Source organism: Mobula hypostoma, chromosome 5 (assembly GCF_963921235.1).
Source record: "Mobula hypostoma chromosome 5, sMobHyp1.1, whole genome shotgun sequence".
NCBI classification, from domain to species: domain Eukaryota; kingdom Metazoa; phylum Chordata; class Chondrichthyes; order Myliobatiformes; family Myliobatidae; genus Mobula; species Mobula hypostoma.
Window position 1 is genome coordinate 116,216,589 of NC_086101.1, and position 23,591 is coordinate 116,240,179.

Below are 23,591 nucleotides of genomic sequence, written 5' to 3' on the forward strand. Positions count from 1 at the left end.
CTTAGGACAGCATTGAAGGTCTTCCATCTCTGGGGGTGGTCAGGGCTTCCTTCATCAAGCCAGCAGCTTCCACCGCTGCCAGGCATGCAAGTCCCAGGCAGGGACACGGGAACCATCGCACTCAGGTGTAGAAAGATTCTTCATTGCTATTTCCATAACAGTTTTGTTTGACCAGTCAGGGTTGCTAGGCCAGTGCTGAACCCACGAACCTGGAGGACCGGTGGACTACTCTTAGTCTGGCCTCCACCCTTTGGCCTGTTTGGCATGGGTGACCCCACCAAGAGCCAAAGCATAAAAATGTCCTGACTCCAGCCAACGTAGCTCTCTGGGTCATTGAGGCACACAGGCCTCCAAACCACAAGGTTGTGGTCCTCTTGGAAGAGCATAATGGTGAGCACAACACTTTATAGCACCTGCAACCTGGGTTCAATTCCTGCCACTGTAAGGAGTTTGTACGTTCTCCCCATGACTGTGTAGGTTTCCTCCCACAGTCCAAAGACCTACCGGTTGGCAAATTAATAGGTCGTGGTAAATTTTCTCGTGATTAGGCTGGGGTTAATTTGGAGATTGCTGAGAGGCATGGCTCAAAGGGCCAGAAGAGCCTATTCTGCACTGTATCTCAATAAATAATACATAAAACTAACTTGTTTCCTCTTTCTCAATTCTGATGGAGGTTCTTTAACCTAAAATGTTAACCCATTTTTCTCCTACCACAGATGCTGTGACCTTCTGAGAGTTTCCAGCATTTAAATTTTTTTGTTTTGCATTTGCAGTTCTTCTGATTTTTGTTTTTTAAATCTCAAGTTTAACTTCCTACTTGGTTACCCCAAAACCAGTCCGTCTCAACTCTGAGCATCATCAAACTTCCAGATTGTAAAGTTCCAAAAGGTCCTGACGAAGGGTCTCGGCCTGAAACGTCGACTGTCCCTCTTCCTAGAGATGCTGCCTGGCCTGCTGCGTTCACCAGCAACTTTGATGTGTGTTGCAGGTCCAGAACTGTCTGGGTACATAAATTTATCCTCACCTCCGGCTGATCCTTTCACGTGATTGTCGTTTCTCTTACCATAAGAAACAATCTCTCAGTGTCTTTCATACTCCATCTGCAGATTATTTTCAGTGATGTTATGCCTTCTTCTTTCAATCTTTAATGTCTAGAAGTTGATCTTAGAACGTAGAACAGTGCAGCACTAGATAGGTCTTTCGGTCTTTATATCTGCATCACAGCCTGGTATGGAAACACCAATGCCCTTGAATGGAAAATCCTACAAAAGGTAATGGATATGGCCCAGTCCATCACGGGTAAAGCCCTCACCACCATTGAGCCCTTCTACATGAAACACTGTTGCAAGAAAGCAGCATCCATCAGAGATCCTCACCACCCAGGCCATGCTGTCTTCTCACTGCTGCTGTCAGGTAGAAGGTACAAGAGCCTCAGGACTCACACCAGCAAGTTCAAGGAGACGGAATTCAGAGTTCAATCTCAGCATCTCTGTGCGTCCTCCCCATGGAATTCCCTGAGTACTCCGATTACCTTCTGTAGTCCAAAGATTACTGGGTGCATTAATTAGTCATTGTTAATTGTTCCGTGATTAGGTTAGGGTTAAATGAAATTGTTGGGGATTGCTGGACAGTATAGCTTGAAGGGCTGAATGTGTCTATTCAGCACTATATCTCAAAATTTAAAAAATAATTTAAAAAAAACACATTTTCGGCATGCTGTGTTGGCACCAGAATGCATGGCAACTCCTGTGGTGCCCCAAGCACAGCCTCAGGTTGTGTTGGTCATTAATAAAAATAGCACCTTTTTGTTTATCAATATACATGTATTAATAAATCTAATTCCAGGTTTTGTGGGGATGGAACTCTCAGACGTTGTGAACAACGCCATCCTCTCAGCGTACAACGGCAACCTGCTGAATGTCAGCCTGGGCAGCCCCCTGGACAGCTGCTCTGTCACCTCCAACGATGCCCTGCTCTTCCATGAGAAGTGCGGCACCCTCATCAAACTCAGCAACAACAACAAGACGGCGGAGAGGAGGCGGCCACTCGACGAGTTCAACAACGGCGTGGTCATGACCAACCGGCCGCTGCGGGACAACGAGATGTTTGAGGTGAGCTTGGCAGTGGGATTGTCCATCTGTTGTTGGGCTGCAAGCCACTTGCTCATCAATATCATCTTATTCCTGTTCAGTCACTCCAGAACCATACTTGCCCTGCTTTTCTGCTGTTCACTTGGGTGGCGGGGGGGAGAGGTTGAATGTCAGGACAAGGTGTGTTCTGGAGTTTTTGGGGGTTTGGGCATAAAGGGAATAGTGCCTTCAGCAACCGGCCTTGGGTCTGAATATGCATTGAAAATGCAGCTCAGAACAGTAACATGCAGACCACTGACCAGGAAACAGGCACTTAACTAATTGTCTACAAATGCACAAATCCAATCAACACCCCATTGCATGGATACAACAGTAGTTAACTCTTATTTTGGGTGTGACAGTGGGAAGATGCAGATATTTGAAACTGTTACAGGTAGTTCAAAGGAAACGTATATGTGGATTTGTCCACATCGTCCTTTGATATTTAGCACATAAAATGGTGTGTAGTGTTGGGTCAGGCAGGCCACCTTCCACCACAAGGGGTCTCAGGCTTTATCTCATTTTGTCGAATAAAGAGACTGCTTCATATCTACCAGCACTTCTCTCTGGTGACTTCAGTCACATAACAGCAAGGTGTAGTGACAGATCATTGTTTATGGCTAGTCCAAGCCTACCCTAAGGTAGGAGTGATGAATCTTTTGAGAGCGTGTGCCCAAACTGTGATAATCTTGGGAGGAATGGTAGCCTAGCAGTCAGCATCATGCTATTACGATGACAGCGAACCTGGCTTCAATTTCTGCAGCTGCCTCTGAGAAGTTTGCACGTTCTCCCTGTGACTGCATGGGTTTTCTGTGGGTGCTCTGGTTTCTTCCCACATTATAAAGATGTACAGGTTAGTAAGTTAATTTGTCACATGGGCTCACGGGCTGAAAAGGCCTGTTACCAAAAACCATAAGTTGAAGGATCAGAATTAGACCATTTGGCCCATCACATCTGCTCTGCCATTTCACCTTGGCTGATCCATTTCGTTCTCACCCCCATTCTCCTGCTTTCTACCTGTATCCCTTCATACCCTGACCAATCAAGAATCCATCAACCTCTGCCTTAAATATACATAAAGACTTGGTCTCCACGCTGCCTGTGGCAAAGAATTTCACAGTTCACCACACAAAGACACCCAAGTCCATTTGCACTTCAGTTTTTTGTATTTTCCCTCCATTTAGAAAATAGTCAACCCTTTCATTTCTTCTACCAAAGTGCATGACCAACCGAACACTTTCAGACACTATTCCACCTGCCATTTCTTTGCCCATTCTCCTAATCTGTTTGTCCTTCTGTAGCCTCTCTACTTCCTCAAAACTACCTTGCCTTTCTACCTAACTTCATATCATCTGCAAACACTTCAACAAAGCCACCAGTTCCATCATCCAAATCATTGACAAGAATTGATTCCAATACAGACCCCTGTGGAACACCACTAGTCACTGGCAGCCAAAAAAGGCTCCCTTTATTCCCACTCTTTGTCTCTTGCCAATCAGCCACTGCTTTATCCATGCTAGAATCTTTCATAATACCATGGGCTCATAGCTTGTTAAGCAGCCTCGTGTAGCACCTTGTCAAAGGCCTTCTGAAAGTCCAAGTACACAACATCAACTGATTCTTCTTTGTTGATCTTGCTTGTTATTTCTTCAAAGAATTCCGACTGATTTGTCAGGCAAGGTTTTCCCTTGAGGAAACCATGCTGACTATGGCCTATTTTATCATATGCCTCCACGTACCCTGAGATCTCATCCTTAATGATCAACTCTAACATCAAACTACTGCGGTCAGACTAACTGGCCTATTGTTTCCTTTCTTCTGCCTCTATCCTTTCTTGAAGAGTGGAGTGACATTTGTAATTTTCCTGTCTTTCTGAACCATTCCAGAATCTAATGATTCATGAAAGATCATTACTAATGTCTCCACAATCTCTTCAGCTACCTCTTTCAGAACTCTGGGGTGTACACCATCTGATCCAGGTGACTTATCTACCTTCATCTTTCAGTTTCCCAAGAACCTTCTCTCTGGTTATGATAACTTCACACACTTCATGACCCCTGACACCTGGAACTTCCACCATACTGCGAGTATCTTCCACAGTGAAGACTGATGCAAAATACTTATTCAGTTCATCCGCCATTTCATTTTCTCCCATTATTACCTCTCCAGCATAGTTTTCCAGTGGTCCAATATCCACTCTCACCTCTCTTTTACACTTAATGTATCTGAAGAAACTTTTGGTAACCTATTTAATATTATTAGTTAGCTTGCTTTTGCATTCTATCTTTACTTTAATGACATTTTAGTTGCCTTTTGTTGGTTTTTAAAAGCTTCGCAATCCTCTAACTTGCCACTAATTTTTGGTCTATTATATGCCCTCTCGTTGGCTTGTATATTGGCTCTGATTTCTCTTGTTAGCCACGGTTGTGTCATCTTTCCTTTGGAATACTTCTTCCTCTTTGAGATGTATATATCCTGTGCTTTCAGAATTGCTTGCAGGAATTCCAGCCATTGCTGCTCTGCATCATTCCTGCCAGTGTTCTTTTATCAAATCTGGCCAATTCGTCCCTCTGCCTCTGCATTTGCCTTTGCTCCACTGTAATTACCATGATGTGTTTAAATAAAATAAAACTCTGCTTTTTAAAAAAAAAATCCACTCGCATACCTCGTTTATTCTGAGCAGAAATTATCATTGATTAGTTACAATAAAATATAACAGATTGAAATAGGCAAAGTTCTTCAGAGAAGCTATTTAGAATTTATTAATGGTTTAGAAGAAGAATGAGGGAGATGTCATTGGAACATCTCACTGCTTTCACAAACGAGAAAAACTGCAGATGCTAGAAATCCAAGCAACACACACAAAATACTGGGGGAACTCAGCAGACCAGGCAGCATCTGTGGGGGGGGGGGGGAAAAAGTACAGTTGATGTTTTTGGCCGAGACCCTTCGGCAGGACTGTCGACATTTCGGATCGAGACTTGATGCCGCCTGGCCTGCTCAGTTCCATCAGCATTTTGTGTGTGTCACTGCTCTCAGGTTGTAAAAGGATCATTCACTGCTTCATTTGGCAGTAAAGATAAACATTATGTGTCTTTATTATTCATGGGTTTAAAGAATATCGGGGCAGCACTGCATACTGTGTCAACAATGTTTTTATGCCACTCCTGAACTAGCTATTACGGAGACACTTAGTGGAAAGAGATGAAAATTTGATAGGAGTTTCAGAGTCTCAGTCCTCAAGCAAGACAGCATAGTATTAAAGTAAGAGGAAGGAATTTTAAAGAGAATTTGAAGGGAAAGTTTTTTTCTGCACGGTAGTTGATATCTTCGAGAGGAATTGGGATTGGTTTATTATGGTTACATGTACTGAGATACAGTGAAAGGCTCGTCTTGCATACTGTTCATACAGAACAGATAATTACACAGCATTGAGGTAGATCAAGGTAGAACAATAACAGATTGCAGAATAAAGTGTAACAGCTACAGAGAATATACAGTGCAGGTAAACAAGGTGCAAGATCGAAATGAGTTAGATTGTAAGATCAAGGACACAGCTTATCGTATTTATTTTATTTTGAGATACAACGAGGAACAAACCCTTCCAGCCTACCGAGCCGCGCCACCCAGGTGTAGAAGATGGTGTTTGTGTAGATACACTTCATCTACTTAAGAGCCTAAATATTAAGGCTCTTAGTGCACTACAGTACCATAGCGATTAGCGCAACACTTTTATAGCAAAAAGATTGTCATGGACATGCTGAGCTGAAAGACATGTTTCTGCTTTGTACAACTTTGTAAATGATTCTCTTTTCAACCTTTCCTTATAAATCAGCTTCTTTATAACCCATCATTAACCCTTTTGTCACCACTGTGCTCTCTTTCTCTCTGGAATTCAGAAGAATGAGGGGTGACCTCATTGAAACCTATCGAATGTTGAAAGACCTTGATAGAGTGGATGTGGAGAGGATGTTTCCTATAATATTGGAGTTTAAGACCAGAAGACACAGTCATAGTCATACTTTATTGATCCTGGGGGAAATTGGTTTTCGTTACAGTTGTACCATAAATAATTAAATAGTAATAAAACCATAAATAATTAAATAGTAATATGTAAATTATACCAGGAAAAAAGTCCAGGACCAGCCTATTGGCTCAGGGTGTCTGACCCTCCAAGGGAGGAGTTGTAAAGTTTGATGGCCACAGGCAGGAATGACTTTTTATGACGCTCTGTGTTGCATCTCGGTGGAATGAGTCTCTGGCTGAATGTACTCCTGTGCCCAACCAGTATATTATGTAGTGGATGGAAGACATTGTCCAAGATGGCATGCAACTTGGACAGCATCCTCTTTTCAGACACCACCGTAAGAGAGTCCAGTTCCATCCCCACAACATCACTGGCCTTATGAATGAGTTTGTTGATTCTGTTGGTATCTGCTACCCTCAGAATAGAGGGGTGTCCTTTTAGAACAGAGATGAGGAGGAATTTCTTTAGCCAGAGTGTGGTGAATATGTGGACTTCATTGCCACAGGTGGCTGTGGAGGCCAAGTCATTGGGTATATTTAAGTCAGAGTTTGATAGATTCTTGATTAGTCAGGGCGCAAAGGGATTGGGGTTGAAGGGAAATGGATCTGCCATGATGAAATGGCAGAACGGACTCAATGGTTCAAATGGCTTAATTCTGGTCCTGTATTTTATTGTCTTAAAATTGTGGTTCATATCAAAATCACAACAAACTGACATCTTGGAACATAAAGTACACTGTGGTCCTTTGTGCCTAATGGTATCAGAATTGTTGTCCTATTACTCCATGTCACCTCTGAACCTACCATGATTCCCCCATGGCATTCTGCCCAAGGCTGAAGCTTTACTGTTTACATGAATTCCAATAGGGTAATAAAATTTGGCTCTGGATATACTCTTGTTCTTCAGGTTGTAGGTCAGACTTCAAAATGAACATGTCATTATCAAGATACGGTCATAGAGTCGTAAAGCACAGAAACAGGCTATAAGCACAGCCAGGTCAATTCCTTTCATCTATATATCCCACATCCACCATTTGGCAGGAGCCTCTGTGTCTTGGCAATTCATGTGCTTGTCTAGATAGTTATTGAAAGTTGTGAGAATCTGTTTCCAGCACTCCTTTGGAAGGAGGAATACCCTAGCTGAAGCAGTGGTATAGCGAGAAATAAACAGTAAAACTATTTAGAATTATTTTGCTCACTGCTATTTCAAGCATTCAGACTTGGAGATGCCAGAAACGGCCAGGAGTGAAAAGGAAACTATTTCACTACTTCTGCAAGTTGGGAACTATGAAGAATTTGAAGATATCGATAATTATCTTGAATGTTACAACGAAAATGAAGATTTGATGGATGCTGTCATCAAAGGCATTGTATGAAGACAGTCCATTATTTTCTTCATTTACCGTCAATCAGAAGAACACAGCAATGTGTTGGTTGTGCGTTGCGTCCAACGGTGACAGTGAAACTTGTGTGGGAGAGATTTTAAAGTTTAAAAAAAAAGCTTGGGGCAATTCCACTCTTTCGGCCTCGGAAGTCCAGGTCCAGTGGTACAAGTAGTCATCACAAACTGGGGTCTTGCTTGGCTGCAGTGATTGATCATGACTACTTCTGTGCCTCGCCATGCTCTTCGCTCTCCACGGAGCATTGCAGAACCACCTTCCTGGCTGTTGGATGTCACTGTAGATCCAATCCTTCCAGTGCACTGGAGCTGACTTCACGTGCTGGGTCTCTCACCGGGGTATGAGGCCCACTCGCTACCCTCACCTGGTTTAGCCCGCCTGCCGCCTGTCGAAGTGGTGGAGCGGGATGTACCTACTATTGTTTGGAACCACAGATCAGGTCTGAGTGTTCAGTAGAGACAAAAGTGGAGTGAGCCGCCCCAGAATGGACACGACACCAGAGGTGCTACCCCTCCCTGGACATTCACAGAAGCAGCGTACACAGGATGAATTCCTCAGTCAATAACTAATACACAGTTTTATAGTACGGCAGTAGCATTGGTTTCATTTAAACACAATTTTTTAGTTAAACGATAGTTTCATTTTCATACCTTTTTACCTATTTCTTAGAAACCTTGTCTAATTGGGGAAGCTGCTTAATTGGGCCAAAATGTGGTTCCAGTACATCCCAATTAACTGGAATTCACTGTTTTTCAAATATGTTTTACTTACATATTATAGATTACAAAATGTTTATATCTACTTAAATTTTTGCAAAGAAATCTGTAAGACTTCTCTCTACATGCTTTTTTTTTTATCCATGCCACAGATCCGGATTGACAAGCTGGTTGACAAGTGGTCTGGGTCCATTGAGATTGGCATCACCGTGCATAATCCAAATAACTTGGACTACCCGGCAACAATGACCAATCTCCGATCAGGTCAGGAGATCCTGCCTTGAAACTGTTTAGTTATGAGTCGTAAGTTGTAAGACCTTGCACCAGTAAAGCCCTCCCAACCATTGAGCACGCCTGCATGAAGCACTTTCGCAGGGAAGCAGCAGGCATCATCAGAGATCCTCACCACCCAGGCCATGCTTTTCTCTCGCTGCTGTCATCAGGTAGAAGGTACAAGAGCCTCAGGATTCACACCACAAAGTTCAACCATAAGGTTCTTGAATAAAAGTGATAACTGCACTCACTTGCCCGTCCATTGGGATGTTCTCACAACTAATGATCTCACATTAAGGACTTGTAATCCTCTCACCGGGCTCATTAGCTGACTTTGCTAACAGCCATGACTCAGTGGGAGAAGGCCACCTTTCATAAACAATATACGTCTCGGGTCAGTATGTTTTGGGGTTCAACCAAACAGGAAAGTTGGGATGTTCAGATTAATGGAATCTCAATTTGAGTGAATGCTGTGTAAATACTGCCCATACAGAATTACCGGTGACCAAGAAATGACAGATACATCAGCATAAAATTATAAAGAAAGTATATTGTCCAATTTCAGCTTTATCAAGCAGTTGTTAAGGGAAAGCAAAGAAAGGAAAAACATTAAAAGGGCCATTAGAACTTCCCATTTTGGATTCCTTCATCTCGTGAAGCACTCCTTGCAATAGTGTCTTTCTGTCAGAGCGTCTCGATCTTCTCTCCGCATCTCCTGCCAACTGACCACACACCTGACCCCTGTTCATCAGAGATCTCTGTCCACTCAGCTCTCTCTAGAACCTTCTCCTGGTCCCACCATCCTGATTGGCTAACACAACATTCCTAAATTGAACAACATGGCCCATATCTTTAGCCAAAACATTCTACCAACCGGACAGACGGCTTTACAGAAAACTGCTAAAATGAAATGCCTACAGTATAGCAGGCTTTAAAGACTCTTTCTCATTATCTCATGTTCTCATTTATTGCTGTTTATTCATATTTGCATTTGCACGGTTTGCTGTCTTCTGCACTCTGGTTGATCTTTTATTGATCCTGTTATATTTACTTTCTATACATTTGCTGAGTACATATCCAGGAAAAGTAATCTCAGTGTTATATGTGGTGACAGATATGTACCTGGATGATAAAATTTACTTTGGACTTTGACCCTCCATGATGTTGAGGTCATTGAGTAACTATTGATTACTGGTATGAAGTGCTGAAAGATCAAATAAAGTGCTAGAAGCTTGAAATAAAAGTAGACTGCTGGAAAAACTTATTAGGTCAGACAGCATCCGTGGAGAGAGAAGCAGAGTTAATGTTTCAGTTTGAAGGCATTTTGCCAAATCTAGGAAAGTAAAAACGAGTTAGCATGTTCGGGAAGGGATAACAAGGACATGGAAATATTTCTGATGTGGAGTGACAGGGTTGCCATGGGGATGATTTGCCGAAGATACCTGGTTCAAAGTAAATTTGTTATCGAAGTACATATATGTCACCATATACAACCCTGAGATTCATTTTCCTGCGGGCATTCACAATAAATCCTTAATAAGATAATAACCGTTACAGAATCAACGAATGGTCACACCAACTTGGGTATTCAACCAGACAACTAAAGACAACAAACTCTGATACAAAAAGAAAGAAATAATAATAATTAAACAATAAATATTGAGAACATGAGATGAAGAGTCCTTGAAAGTGAGTCCGTAGGTTGTGGGAACATTTTAGTGATGGGACAAGTGAAGTTATTCCCTTTAGTGTAAGAATATCTTGGCTGAAGTGTAATATCTGTTCTTGAAGCTGGTGGTGTGAGTCCTGAGACTCCTGTACCAGTAAGAAGAGAGCATGTCCTGGGTTGTGTGCGGTCCCTGACAATGGATGCTGCTTTCCTGTGACAGCACTCAGTGTAGATATGCTCAATGGTGGGGAGGGGTTTTGGGGCAGCTGGTGTGAAAAATGAACCAAAACTATGAAATGAGGTTATTTACAGAATGAGAACACAATCAAAATGATGTAAAAGTTGTGAAACGTTCTGCAGTATATGCTAATTGGTACAGAAGGGGTTTACCAGGACGCTACCTGGGTTGGAGCATATGAACCTTAAGGAGGCGCATTGGTTGTTTCCTCTGGAGTGGCGGATGGTGAGGGGAGATGTGATAAGAGTGTTATAAGATTGTGACAGGCATTGATAGAGTGGACAGTCTTTCTCCTAGGGTAGAAATGTCGAGTATTAGAGGATATAGCTTTAAGGCGGGAGGGGAAAGAGTTTAAAGGAGGTGCCCATGGGAAGTGTTTTTTTAACATGGATAGTAGGAGCACATAGCCAAGTGGTTAAGGCATTGGACTAGCTACCTGAAGGTCGTGAGTTCGAGCCCCAGCCGAGGGAACGTGTTGTGTCCTTGAGCAAGGCACTTAATCACACATTGCTCTGCGACGACACTGGTGCCAAGCTGTATGGGTCCTAATGCCCTTCCCTTGGACAACATTGGTGTCGTGGAGAGGGGAGACTTGCAGCATGGGCAACTGCCAGTCTTCCATACAACCTTGCCCAGGCCTGTGTCTTGGAGAGTGAAGACTTTCCAGGTGCAGATCCATGGTCTCGCAAGACTAACAGATGCCTTCAGGTGCATGCAGCGGGCTTCCTGGGGTGGTGGTGGGTGGATACAATAGTGGTGTTTAGGAAGCACTTAGGACTCTTCTCTGAGGATTGTCACCTTGTCATGATGGAGATACTTGTGATCCTGAGAACATTGCCATCTGGAGTTTAGCTCCTGGTAGGGTCAAGGCAGAGGTTCTAACCAAGACCTGAGCAGAGGAACTGACAGAAGATGATGACAGATCTCAACAGCAGGTAAGGTGGAGGAAGGGTGCAGCAATGAAGGAGTCCCCAGTTGTCTTGTACTCCATGTCACTGGACTGTGTGGTGGCTGCACCTGCTTCAGTGTCCTCACGTTAAACAAAGTCACCTGCAGATGGTCTCCATTAAGGGAATATATCCTAACTTCCCAGATTATTTCCTGTGGCAAGCAGCAATTGGGGAAGGAGGAAGGATTGTGTCTGGAAGCCCTGATTCATGAATGGCCTCCACAGCCACCTGACGACCTCTTAGACAACCCCTTAGGAGAACATCTTACTTTGGAAGTTTGGTTGATCGCAGAGCTTAGCAAAATGTTTGCAGATGTTTCAGCTCCAATTGAGAAGCCACCATCAGTGCGCAGTTGAGGGTGTTGTCTCCTCAGAATGTCGACTTTTATACTCCTCCGGGTTTTGAAAGGATGTTGATTAGATGTCGTGATCTGGTTGGCTGGCTCAAAACATTGTGAGCAGTTTAGCTGTAGAAGATTCTGATTGGCTAGCTTTGAGGGAGGTCCATTGGAAGTGTTTGATTGGCTGTCCAGACCCTGAGATTACTTACAATTTGTTGATGCCATTGTTTCTCTTTTCTCTGGAAGGGTTCATATATCAGATTTGTTGATGTGTTTGTTGACGGATTCTTCCGTAGAGAACCACGCTTCGAGAAATTATTCTTTTTTGTTGTGTGAAGACATCTTACGTGATCACATGACTACTGGGCATGAACAGATAGGGAATGAAGAAATATCGGTCATGTACAATCAAGAGGGTTTACTGTAGTTTGGCACCGTGGTCGGCACAGCTATTGCAGGCCGAAGGGTCTGTTTCTGTGCTGTCCTGTACTATGATCTGTTACTGCAGTATCGGTGAGATTGTGTGGTGCACTGGTGTGGTCCTCAGGAGCTGCGTCCACACTTTCTGTCTGTTTATCCCTGCAGGGACAATTATGATGAGCGGCTGTGGAATCCTGACCAATGGGAAGGGGACACGGAGGGAGTACTGCGAGTTCAGCTTGGATGAGCTGCAGGTAATGACTCCTCCATTATCACGGGAGCAAGACAGTGCAAAGCCGGAGGTTGCATACACACAGATGCTCTGTTAAAGTGCAATGAGGAATTCCAGAGAATTAGAATCAGACTTCTTATCGCTGCCAAGTATAAAGTTTGTTGTTTGTGGTATGAAAGATTTGCTGTTTCAAAGATTCAAAGTACATTTGTTATCAAAATATGTATGTAATATACAACCCTGAGATTCACCTTCCCCACGAAACAAAGAAAATTATGGAACCCGTTCAAAGAAAAGCATCAAGCCCCCCCTCCACGTGCAAGAAAAACCAAATTGCACAAATGGCAACCAAAAAAAATGAGCAGAAGACACAGATGTAACTTACTAAATCGAAAAGAGTCCAGACAAATTCAGTTCAGCTCAGTGTTTGTTAGCTGACAGCTGCTTTGATTCAAAATCGCCCAAAACAGCAAGAAAAAAAGAGTGACCAGGAACACATCATAACGTGAAGTTGACTCCAATCCATAAACTGCATCGATTAAACCTTGTTCAAAACCCAGAACTCTGGCAGCATCGGGGGCGGGGGGGGGGGAAATCATCTGACTTAATTATATTTGTACTTTATACGTAAACATCGATAAATTACAGAATAAATACAAAAAATCAATAGTGCATAAAATGGGGATCAAAGTTCAAAGTACATTATCAAAGTACTTATACAGTATGTTATGATATACAACTCTGAGATTCATTTTCTTGTGGGCATACTCAACAATCTGGCAAGATTAAAGGATGTTGGGTGGAGCACTGTGAGAGGGGTGTGGTGCAGGTGCTGGAGAAGGAGTGCCGGGGTAAGGGGGGTGGCGCGGGTTTAAACACACCCAACCCTGAGACCTTTGATTCGCAGGGTCCTTTGATTCCAAACAATTGGTTTAGTGATCATTTCAGAATGTCTGGTGCGTCCCGCTCCCTCCCCTCTCCCTTCCCCTTTTCCCAACCATGATTCCTCTCTCCCTGCCCCCTTCCTACTCTCAGTCCTCAATAGAGACCCAGATCAGAATCAGGTTTATCAGCGCTCACATGCGTCTTGAAACTTTGTTTTTTTTGCTGCTGCAGCAGTACACTGCAATGCATAAAGTTACTACACTACTGTGAAAAAGTTTTGGGCACCTTAAGTCATGTGCCTAAGACTTTTGCACAGTACTGTAGGTCACCATATACAACCCTGAGATTCATTTCTGAACAGTAATAACTGTACCTGAACTAGTTTTATTTGAATTTGTATCTGATATACCTGTAGTTAGATAATTACATAATTAGTAAGATTTACTAACTTTTCCTTCAGTTAGTCCTGACGAAGGGTCTCGGCCTGAAACGTCGACTGTACCTCTTCCTAGAGATACTGCCTGGCCTGCTGCGTTCACCAGCAACTTTGATGTGTGTTGCAGTGTCCTTCCTTGCAAGGCCTTCATGGTGGCTACATGGAGCTTCAAGGCATCTCTCAGCACGTGGGCCTTTTAGCTAAGAAATGGTATCGAGAGGGTCCAGAGGAGGTTCATGAGATGTTCCTAGGAATGAAGGGGTTAATGTATGAGGATCATTTGATGGCTCTGGGCTTGTACTCACTGGATTTAGAAGACTGAGTGGGGAGCTCATTGAAACCTATCGAATATTGAAAGGCTTCAAGAGAGTGTATGTGGAGAGGTTTCCAACAGTGGGAGAGTCTAGGATCAGAGAGCACACTCTGAATAGAGGGATGTCCACTTAGAACAGAGGTGGAGGAACTTTTGTAGCCAGGGGTTATGAATCGGTGTAATTTATTGTCATAGATGACAGTGGAGGCCAAGTCATTGGGTATACCGAAAGTGGAGTTTGAAAGGTTTTTAATTAGTAAAGGGTCAAAGGTTACAGGGAGAAGGCAGGAAAATGGAGTTGAGAGGGATAATAAATCAGCCATGATAGAATAGCGAAGCAGACCTGATGGGCCAAATGGCCTCATTCTGTGCTATGATCTTCTGATCTTAGCTTATTGTGCAGCCTAGAATATGGCAGTTGGCTGTTCTGTTAACTGCAGTTCTCTTTCTCCTGACGTCACTAGTTTTCTTGCTCTGACCGCATTCTCTTGTACACATTTTCCATTCGTCATGGTATGGCAAGTCTCCAAGGTACTTAAAAATATATTCTGTACTTTCCCACCTCTCTTCAGCTTTTTCTTTTGATTCTTTTTTGCTTTCTCGCAAGTTCAGCTGCTCCTTGCGTGGGCCACCCAGGATAATTGGCTCGCCTTCTATTCAAATGTTTTGCTCATGGCTCTCTCTTAGATGCTTGTTTACACAAAGCTTGGAACTGGAAACATTGACGTAAACTGGACACTTAGATAACCAGGTGTCAGGGTCACTGGAGGGGGGAGGGTGTGGTTGTGTTAGTTAAGCTGTCCATTGTTGAAGTTACTGGTATGATGCTCCGCTGGAGTTTGGGGAACAACCCTCTGCATGCTGTGTGAGTGGTCTAGTTGTTGAGTTAATGGGAAAGGGGAAGGTGTTACCTTTTACCTCTTGCATCCACCAGTGCAGGGTTTCCCATCCTGGGGTCTGTGAACCCTTTGGTTAATGGTAGGGGTCCATGGCATTAAAAACAAAAAGGGTGGGAACCCCTGCACTAGTGTAACTGATCTCATGATCAGCATGCCTCCACAATTGGGGTCTGGGCAATGAGTAGGTCAGAATCCAGTGACCTTTTGAATATTGCACCCAAACAAAATTCTGTTTCCCATTGCAGTTGAATTGGTAGACAGACGTCTAGCATGGACTAGATAGGCAGAAGGGCCTGTATCTGTGCTGTACACCTCTATGACTATGTATGGGGCAGCAGTGGAGTTAATGCTCTCTATCCTGTCCTTGTGGGCTCGGTAGGTTAATTGGAAAATGGAACATTACCCATCATGTTATGCACCCATAATTTAACCTACTCTAAGATCAATCTAAGCCTTCTCTCCCACCGATCCCAGCATTTTTAAAATCATCCATAGGTGAGGGAGGTAGTGGGGATATGCTCCCACTATCTATTAAATGCTCTCAATGGGGAGCATCTCAAATAGCCTCTGACAACCAAGTCCAGTTGATTTAGCTACCAGGCCTGGTGGAACTATTTCTACTGACAGGCTGACAGGAGAAGAGGCAAAGATGGGTTACTAGTACCTTAAAACCATTTCTTCAGGCAGATGAGGCTCGTCAGCTGTGGTTGACAACTCCTATAGAAGAAGGGAAAAACTCACATCTCAAACCTCTGCTGTCTTGTGGTTATATCCACTTATGGGGAAGGCTTCTGCAGTAAAGCCTGAGGAAAAAAATCTGGAAAAATACTGGTGCCGGATCCCAGAGGTAATCCAACGTTGAGTTCAACTCTGACTGGTAACTCGTGCGATACAGCTGGGTGCCAAACTGTATCGGTCTCTGCCATTCCTTTGGATTTACCAGCTGCAGAAGGGAAGCCTACTGCATGGGCAACAGCTTGCTCTCCAAATCATACTGCCCAGGATTGTATATCACAACATATTATCCATGGTCAACCCTGGACAATGGAGGGCCTCAGCTATCATCAATTGGCCACTGTAAATCATTCCTAGTTTGTGTGAGGGATAGAATGGAAGGGGGTGGGGGTCTGATGGGAATGTGGAGAGAATAGGTTGCAGGAAAAAATTGGTCGTTAATGGGATTGTGGGTTTAAAAAAAATGCTATCTACCGTATTGTGCACAAATCGAAGGCACATATACATAGCTAGGGTGACTAAGACTTGCACAGTACTGTATTTGTCAACATGGAACAGAGTGCAAGTTTGTAAATCTGGTAGGAGCAAAGGATGTTGGGAAAGGGATGGGTGGAGCATCACAGGAGGGGTGTAGGACAAGTGGCAGAGAAGGAATGCCACAATGGAGACCCATATCAGAATCAGGTTTATCATCACTCGCACATGACTTTCACGCAGTGCTGTGCGTCATAGGAAAGAGGGAAATATTCCGGAGGTGCTGGCATTGGTGAGGATGGAAGACAAGTTAAAATGTGTAGATGTTCTGAAACTCACCACGTCCCTAGGATGGTAGCTGCTCTGCTGTGGAGTGATAGAACCTGCAGAAGGCAGTAAACAGTGCTCTGTCCATCAAAGGGTCATTACTTCCTTCACACTGCGTTGCTTCAGGAAGACCTAATGGTATTGTCAGACGTGCCCACCACCCTGGTCATGTCCTTTTCTCTTTGCTTCCTTCTGGGAGAAAATAGAGGAGCCTGAAAGCCAGATATTTCGGACCAGCTTCTTCCCTGCTGCTCTCAGCTCCTGAATGAATCACCCTGTCATCTGTAGAGAGAGGTAAGTGCACCAGGTTCCTGGGAGTTCACATCATGGACAACCTTACCTGGACTCTCAGTATCACCTCCCTGACTAAGAAGACACAGCAGCGCCTCCACTTCCTGAAAGATTGAAGCAAGCAAGGGCCCCACCCCAATCTATCTTCATAGGAGCATCTTTGAGAGTATCCTTTCAAGCTGCATCTCCGGTAAGGCATCGAACCAGAAGTCCCTACAAAGTACAGTGAGAACGGCTGACAGAATCGTAAGGGTCTCCCTACCCTCCATCAGGGACATTTATCAGGAGCGCTGCGTATGCAGGGCCCTTAGTATTAGGATCCCACCTATCCATCCAGCATCCTCTTTGACTTTCTACCATCAGGCAGGAGACTCCATTGGGAAAAGCTTCCTCAGGCCATTAGGGTTCCGAACTCCCTGCTGCATCGCATTCGAAGTGTCACTGGATAGTTTGTACTGTACCCTACAATATTTAATGTATGCACTTTAGTTTGTTATTTATGCGTAATTCGTTTGTAGATTTAATTCTTACTTTCCAAAGTTATTGTGTGTTTTACACCCTGTTCTGGAGAAACATTGTTTCATTTGGTGATATACGTGTATATTGTTAAATAACAATAAACTTGATTTGATCCCCCTTCACAGCGTTGCTGTCAGGGTCTTGGACTCTGAACTCCACCTCTTCCATATTGTCATGTTAGCATTTCTTTTTGCGCTGCTACAGATTCCTTATAGCTTCTGCACCGTTGTCATTGTATTTCCCAGACGTGCTGTTTACTCTGTAAGCTTCATGTAAGCAGGAAATTTGATTGTACCCTGGTGTATACAACAATAAATGGATCTGATCTGATCTGACTTGTTCATGAGTAAAAGACAAAGTGTAGATTGGGCAAAAATCTCTTTTTGTTTATGATAGATTGCTTGAAGCTGAACACAAACATAATTTCAGACTATTTATATCATATAGGAACTTGGAGAAACAAGAATTTAAATTTTATTGAATATAATGCATTTCATTGCTAACAGTCTGATACTTCGCAATAGTTCAACTGAGGTAAAAATGTTTTGTTGCTTTTCATTTCTACTCATTGTCTGAGACTTCTCACTTAAGTGTCCAACAGTAATCGGCCAGCATTGATGGATTCCAGTTACCCTCATACAGTTTCTCCATGACTGTAATGTCCTGGTGAAACCTTTCACCATGCTCGTCACTGACAGCACCAAGATTTGCAGGGAAGAAGTCTGAATGGGAGTACAGAAAATGAATCTTTTTGTGACACGTTGCACTTCACGGTTTTGTGTGTTTGAAGCATGTTGCCAACCAGCTACACGTATTTTGGTGCTCTGTAGTTGCCAAGAAATTTTCAACATCATCCTTGAATGTCTTCCATGTGATTTTCTCTGGCCCCACTAGAAGTTCTTCAAATCACCTGTCATTGATCGCAAACAACAGGAATTCTGCAGATGCTGGAAATTCAAGCAACACACATCAAAGTTGCTGGTGAACGCAGCAGGCCAGGCAGCATCTATAGGAAGAGGCGCAGTCGACGTTTCAGGCCGAGACCCTTCGTCAGGACTAACTGAAGGAAGAGTGAGTAAGGGATTTGAAAGCTGGAGGGGGAGGGGGAGATCCAAAATGATAGGAGAAGACAGGAGGGGGAGGGATGGAGCCGAGAGCTGGACAGGTGATAGGCAGAAGGGGATACGAGAGGATCATGGGACAGGAGGTCCGGGAAGAAAGACGGGGGGGGGGTGACCCAGAGGATGGGCAAGAGGTATATTCAGAGGGACAGAGGGAGAAAAAGGAGAGTGAGAGAAAGAATGTGTGCATAAAAAAGAGTAACAGATGGGGTACGAGGGGGAGGTGGGGCCTAGCGGAAGTTAGAGAAGTCAATGTTCATGCCATCAGGTTGGAGGCTACCCATACGGAATATAAGGTGTTGTTCCTCCAACCTGAGTGTGGCTTCATCTTTACAGTAGAGGAGGCCGTGGATAGACATGTCAGAATGGGAATGGGATGTGGAATTAAAATGTGTGGCCACTGGGAGATCCTGCTTTCTCTGGCGGACAGAGCGTAGATGTTCAGCAAAGCGGTCTCCCAGTCTGCGTCGGGTCTCACCAATATATAAAAGGCCACATCGGGAGCACCGGACGCAGTATATCACCCCAGTCGACTCACAGGTGAAGTGATGCCTAACCTGGAAGGACTGTTTGGGGCCCTGAATGAGGATCCCAGGTACTCACATTTCATTGACTCTGCCTCTCGCCGCTTCTCCCGTCAAGCTCTGAAGGCGACGCTCTCCGCCATGAGGAGGTACTTGGTGTCCCTATCCCAGACCCTTCCACACCTTCGGGACACTTTCTTCGCCGTCTGTAATGGTCCTACCCGTTATTTCATCCTCCGTCGGATCCACGCCTGCAATCGCCGTTTCTTTGACTTTGTCATGTTAGGCAAAGATCGCAAGATCTTACATCTACGGACTCCAGAGCCTGCCGGCCCCGACGCTAGCAGGCATGAACTTTCGGTTGCGGCCCCTGCCGTTGATCTCGGCGGCTCCAACACCTCAGGACATATTCAAAACCCGGACTCCAGCAACGACCATGGAGACATTCAAAGCGATCGCGCAACCACCAACTGCGACTCCAGCCTTGAACTCCAGGCCGGGTCTTTATGTGCTGCTGTTGTGACTCCCGTCTCCCCTTCCCCCACCACCACTCCGCAGCCCCGTCTTCCTCAGATCCCACCGTCAACTCCTGAGCCCTCAGAGGCTCCATCTTCCTCTCACCCCAACCCTCCCCTCTCCATTGACACCACCAGCCTCCCCCCTCCCCCCTCTGATCCCAGCTCTCATCCGTGCCGGGTCTTTACCATCCCCTCCGACCTTCAACTGTCGGAGGCAGAACGCTCTGTTCTCAGTAAGGGCCTCACGTTTGTCCCCCTTCGCCCACACCTCAGCGAGTTCCGTGTTCGCCATGATGCGGAACTTTTCTTCCGCCGTCTCCGTCTCCGAGCCTACTTCTTCGGCAAGGACTCTTCCACCCCCACCGATGACCCCTTCTCCCGTCTTCAACCCTCCTCTTCTTCATGGACACCCCGCTCTGGTCTTCTGCCTGCTCTGGATCTCTTTATTGCCAACTGCCAACGGGACATCAACCGCCTCGACTTCACCGCACCTCGTCCCCATTCCAACCTCACTCCTTCGGAACGCTCTGCTCTCCACTCCCTCCGCACTAATCCTAACATTATTATTAAACCCGCTGATAAAGGGGGTGCTGTTGTAGTCTGGCGTACTGACCTCTACCTTGCCGAGGCACAGCGACAACTCGCGGATACCTCCTCTTATTTACCCCTCGATCGTGACCCCACTAAGGAGCACCAGGCCATTGTCTCCCACACTATCAACGACTTTATCCGCTCAGGGGATCTCCCATCCACTGCTACCAACCTTATAGTTCCCACACCCCGCACTTCCCGTTTCTACCTCCTACCCAAGATCCACAAACCTGCCTGTCCTGGCCGACCTATTGTCTCAGCTTGCTCCTGCCCCACCGAACTCGTTTCTGCATACCTCGACACTGTTTTATCACCCCTTGTTCAATCCCTTCCGACCTATGTTCGTGACACTTCTCACGCTCTTAAACTTTTCGATGATTTTAAGTTCCCTGGCCCCCACCGCTTTATTTTCACCATGGATGCCCAGTCCCTATATACTTCCATCCCCCATCAGGAAGGTCTCAAAGCTCTATGCTTCTTTTTGGATTCCAGACCTAATCAGTTCCCCTCTACCACCACTCTGCTCCGTCTAGCAGAATTAGTCCTTACTCTTAATAATTTCTCCTTTTGCTCCTCCCATTTCCTCCAAACTAAAGGTGTAGCTATGGGCACCCGTATGGGTCCTAGCTATGCCTGCCTTTTTGTTGGGTTTGTGGAACAATCTATGTTCCGTGCCTATTCTGGTATCTGTCCCCCACTTTTCCTTCGCTACATCGACGACTGCATTGGCGCTGCTTCCTGCACGCATGCAGAACTCGTTGACTTTATTAACTTTGCCTCCAACTTTCACCCTGCCCTCAAGTTTACCTGGTCCATTTCCGACACCTCCCTCCCCTTTCTAGATCTTTCTGTCTCTGTCTCTGGAGACAGCTTATCCACTGATGTCTACTATAAGCCTACTGACTCTCACAGCTATCTGGACTATTCCTCTTCTCACCCTGTCTCTTGCAAAAACGCCATCCCCTTCTCGCAATTCCTCCGTCTCCGCCGCATCTGCTCTCAGGATGAGGCTTTTCATTCTAGGACGAGGGAGATGTCTTCATTTTTTAAAGAAAGGGGCTTCCCTTCCTCCACTATCAACTCTGCTCTTAAACGCATCTCCCCCATTTCACGTACATCTGCTCTCACTCCATCCTCCCACCACCCCACTAGGAATAGGGTTCCCCTGGTCCTCACCTACCACCCCACCAGCCTCCGGGTCCAACATATTATTCTCCGTAACTTCCGCCACCTCCAACGGGATCCCACCACTAAGCATATCTTTCCCTCCCCCCTCTCTCTGCATTCCGCAGGGATCGCTCCCTACACAACTCCCTTGTCCATTCGTCCCCCCCATCCCTCCCCACTGATCTCCCTCCTGGCACTTATCCGTGTAAGCGGAACAAGTGCTACACATGCCCTTACACTTCCTCCCTTACCACCATTCAGGGCCCCAAACAGTCCTTCCAGGTTAGGCATCACTTCACCTGTGAGTCGACTGGGGTGATATACTGCGTCCGGTGCTCCCGATGTGGCCTTTTATATATTGGTGAGACCCGACGCAGACTGGGAGACCGCTTTGCTGAACATCTACGCTCTGTCCGCCAGAGAAAGCAGGATCTCCCAGTGGCCACACATTTTAATTCCACATCCCATTCCCATTCTGACATGTCTATCCACGGCCTCCTCTACTGTAAAGATGAAGCCACACTCAGGTTGGAGGAACAACACCTTATATTCCGTATGGGTAGCCTCCAACCTGATGGCATGAACATTGACTTCTCTAACTTCCGCTAGGCCCCACCTCCCCCTCGTACCCCATCTGTTACTCTTTTTTATGCACACATTCTTTCTCTCACTCTCCTTTTTCTCCCTCTGTCCCTCTGAATATACCTCTTGCCCATCCTCTGGGTCACCCCCCCCCCCGTCTTTCTTCCCGGACCTCCTGTCCCATGATCCTCTCGTATCCCCTTCTGCCTATCACCTGTCCAGCTCTCGGCTCCATCCCTCCCCCTCCTGTCTTCTCCTATCATTTTGGATCTCCCCCTCCCCCTCCAGCTTTCAAAACCCTTACTCACTCTTCCTTCAGTTAGTCCTGACGAAGGGTCTCGGCCTGAAACGTCGACTGCGCCTCTTCCTATAGATGCTGCCTGGCCTGCTGCGTTCACCAGCAACTTTGATGTGTGTCACCTGTCATTGATGACCTGTTTGATTTGTGGACGAACAAACTTTCATTTCTTAATCTTGGCATCAATTATTCTGACTTGAATTATGAATTGAAATAAGAAATATAGGCAATCTTTTAAAAAATGGTGCGAGGTTGGGAAATTTCTTTGTGATTTTTCATGATTAGCAGCTCAGAATCCAAAAGATACACCCAAATGTATTCTTTGTTGTCCATTGTTTGTATTGAAGGTTGGCAAGAGTGTTTTGTTGTCTGAGACGCTTTTATTGCCTTCCACAGGAAGGAGATCACATCGGCCTCATGAGGAAATCCAGTGGAGCCTTGCACTTTTACATAAATGGCATTGACCAAGGTAAGCCGAGTTTCAGGTTAACTTGTCTTCGGTGTAGTCTGTAACCTTGGTCTGGTTGTCCCACCAGCTTCTATTATTCCAACTTGACAAGGGGTGTCATTGACACAATTTACTGAAGCCCTGATTTCACTTTTGGACAAATGGTGACAGAATGCGCAGCATTTGGTTGAACTGACGGGAAGGGGGAAGGTTGTGTCATGTCATTTCAGGACATCTGCAGGAAAGCGGTCACTATTTTAATTTTGTTGGTACATACTTAACTTCTGCACAGTGTTCTCCCTGTAAATGGAAACCAGATGAATAATGATCAGAATCAGAATCAGTTTTAATATTACTGGCATACGTCATGAAAGTTGTTAACTTTGCAGCAGCAGTACATAATAAAGAATAAAAGGAATTACTGTAATTATATAAATGTCTATTAAATAACTAAATTAGTGCAAAAGCAAATTTTTAAAAAGTAGAGAGATAGTGTTAATGTATTCAATGGCCATTTAGAATTCAGACGGCAGAGGGCAAGAAGCTGTTCCTGAAGCGTAAGTGACAGCCTTCATGTTCCTGTACCTCCTTCCTGATGTTAACAGTGAAAAGAGGGCATGTCCTGGGTGATGGGGGTCCTTAATGATGGATGCCACCTTTTTAAGGTTCACTCGTTGAAGATGTCCTGAATACTATGGAGGCTAGTACCCAAGATGGACCTAAGTTTACACCTCTGCTTCGATCCTGTGAAGTACCACCTCCCCCCCCCCCACTCCTACCAGACAGTGGTGCAGACAACTGTAAATTTGATGCTGAAAGTTCTTTATATGTTAGGCAGCATCTGTGAAAAGGGATAGTTCATCTTAGCTAAAATCCCGGAATTGGGGGAAATTTATAGCAACCCTACAGGTCTTTGGGATGCTGGAGGGAACTGGAGCACCTGGGGGAAAACACACACGCACATTCTGATTTATACTGAAGCCCCAGCATTCGCGTGTTTTAATTTTACCTACAGTGCCTATAAAATGTATTCACCACTCCCTCCCCCCTTGGAAATTTTCATGTTTTAT

At 44.9% G+C, this 23,591-nt stretch overlaps 1 protein-coding gene across 2 annotated transcripts in view; it reads left to right on the top strand.

Moving 5' to 3' along the window:
* The window catches only part of neurl4 (neuralized E3 ubiquitin protein ligase 4), a 134,583-nt gene that overhangs the window by 31,589 nt on the left and 79,403 nt on the right, over positions 1-23,591 (top strand). For both annotated transcript variants that reach the window (XM_063048849.1, XM_063048850.1), the window contains exons 3-6: positions 1,846-2,111; positions 8,424-8,535; positions 12,327-12,415; positions 22,470-22,542. In XM_063048849.1, the coding sequence (XP_062904919.1) occupies positions 1,846-2,111; positions 8,424-8,535; positions 12,327-12,415; positions 22,470-22,542 (540 nt within the window). The remainder of the gene's footprint in view (positions 1-1,845; positions 2,112-8,423; positions 8,536-12,326; positions 12,416-22,469; positions 22,543-23,591) is intronic.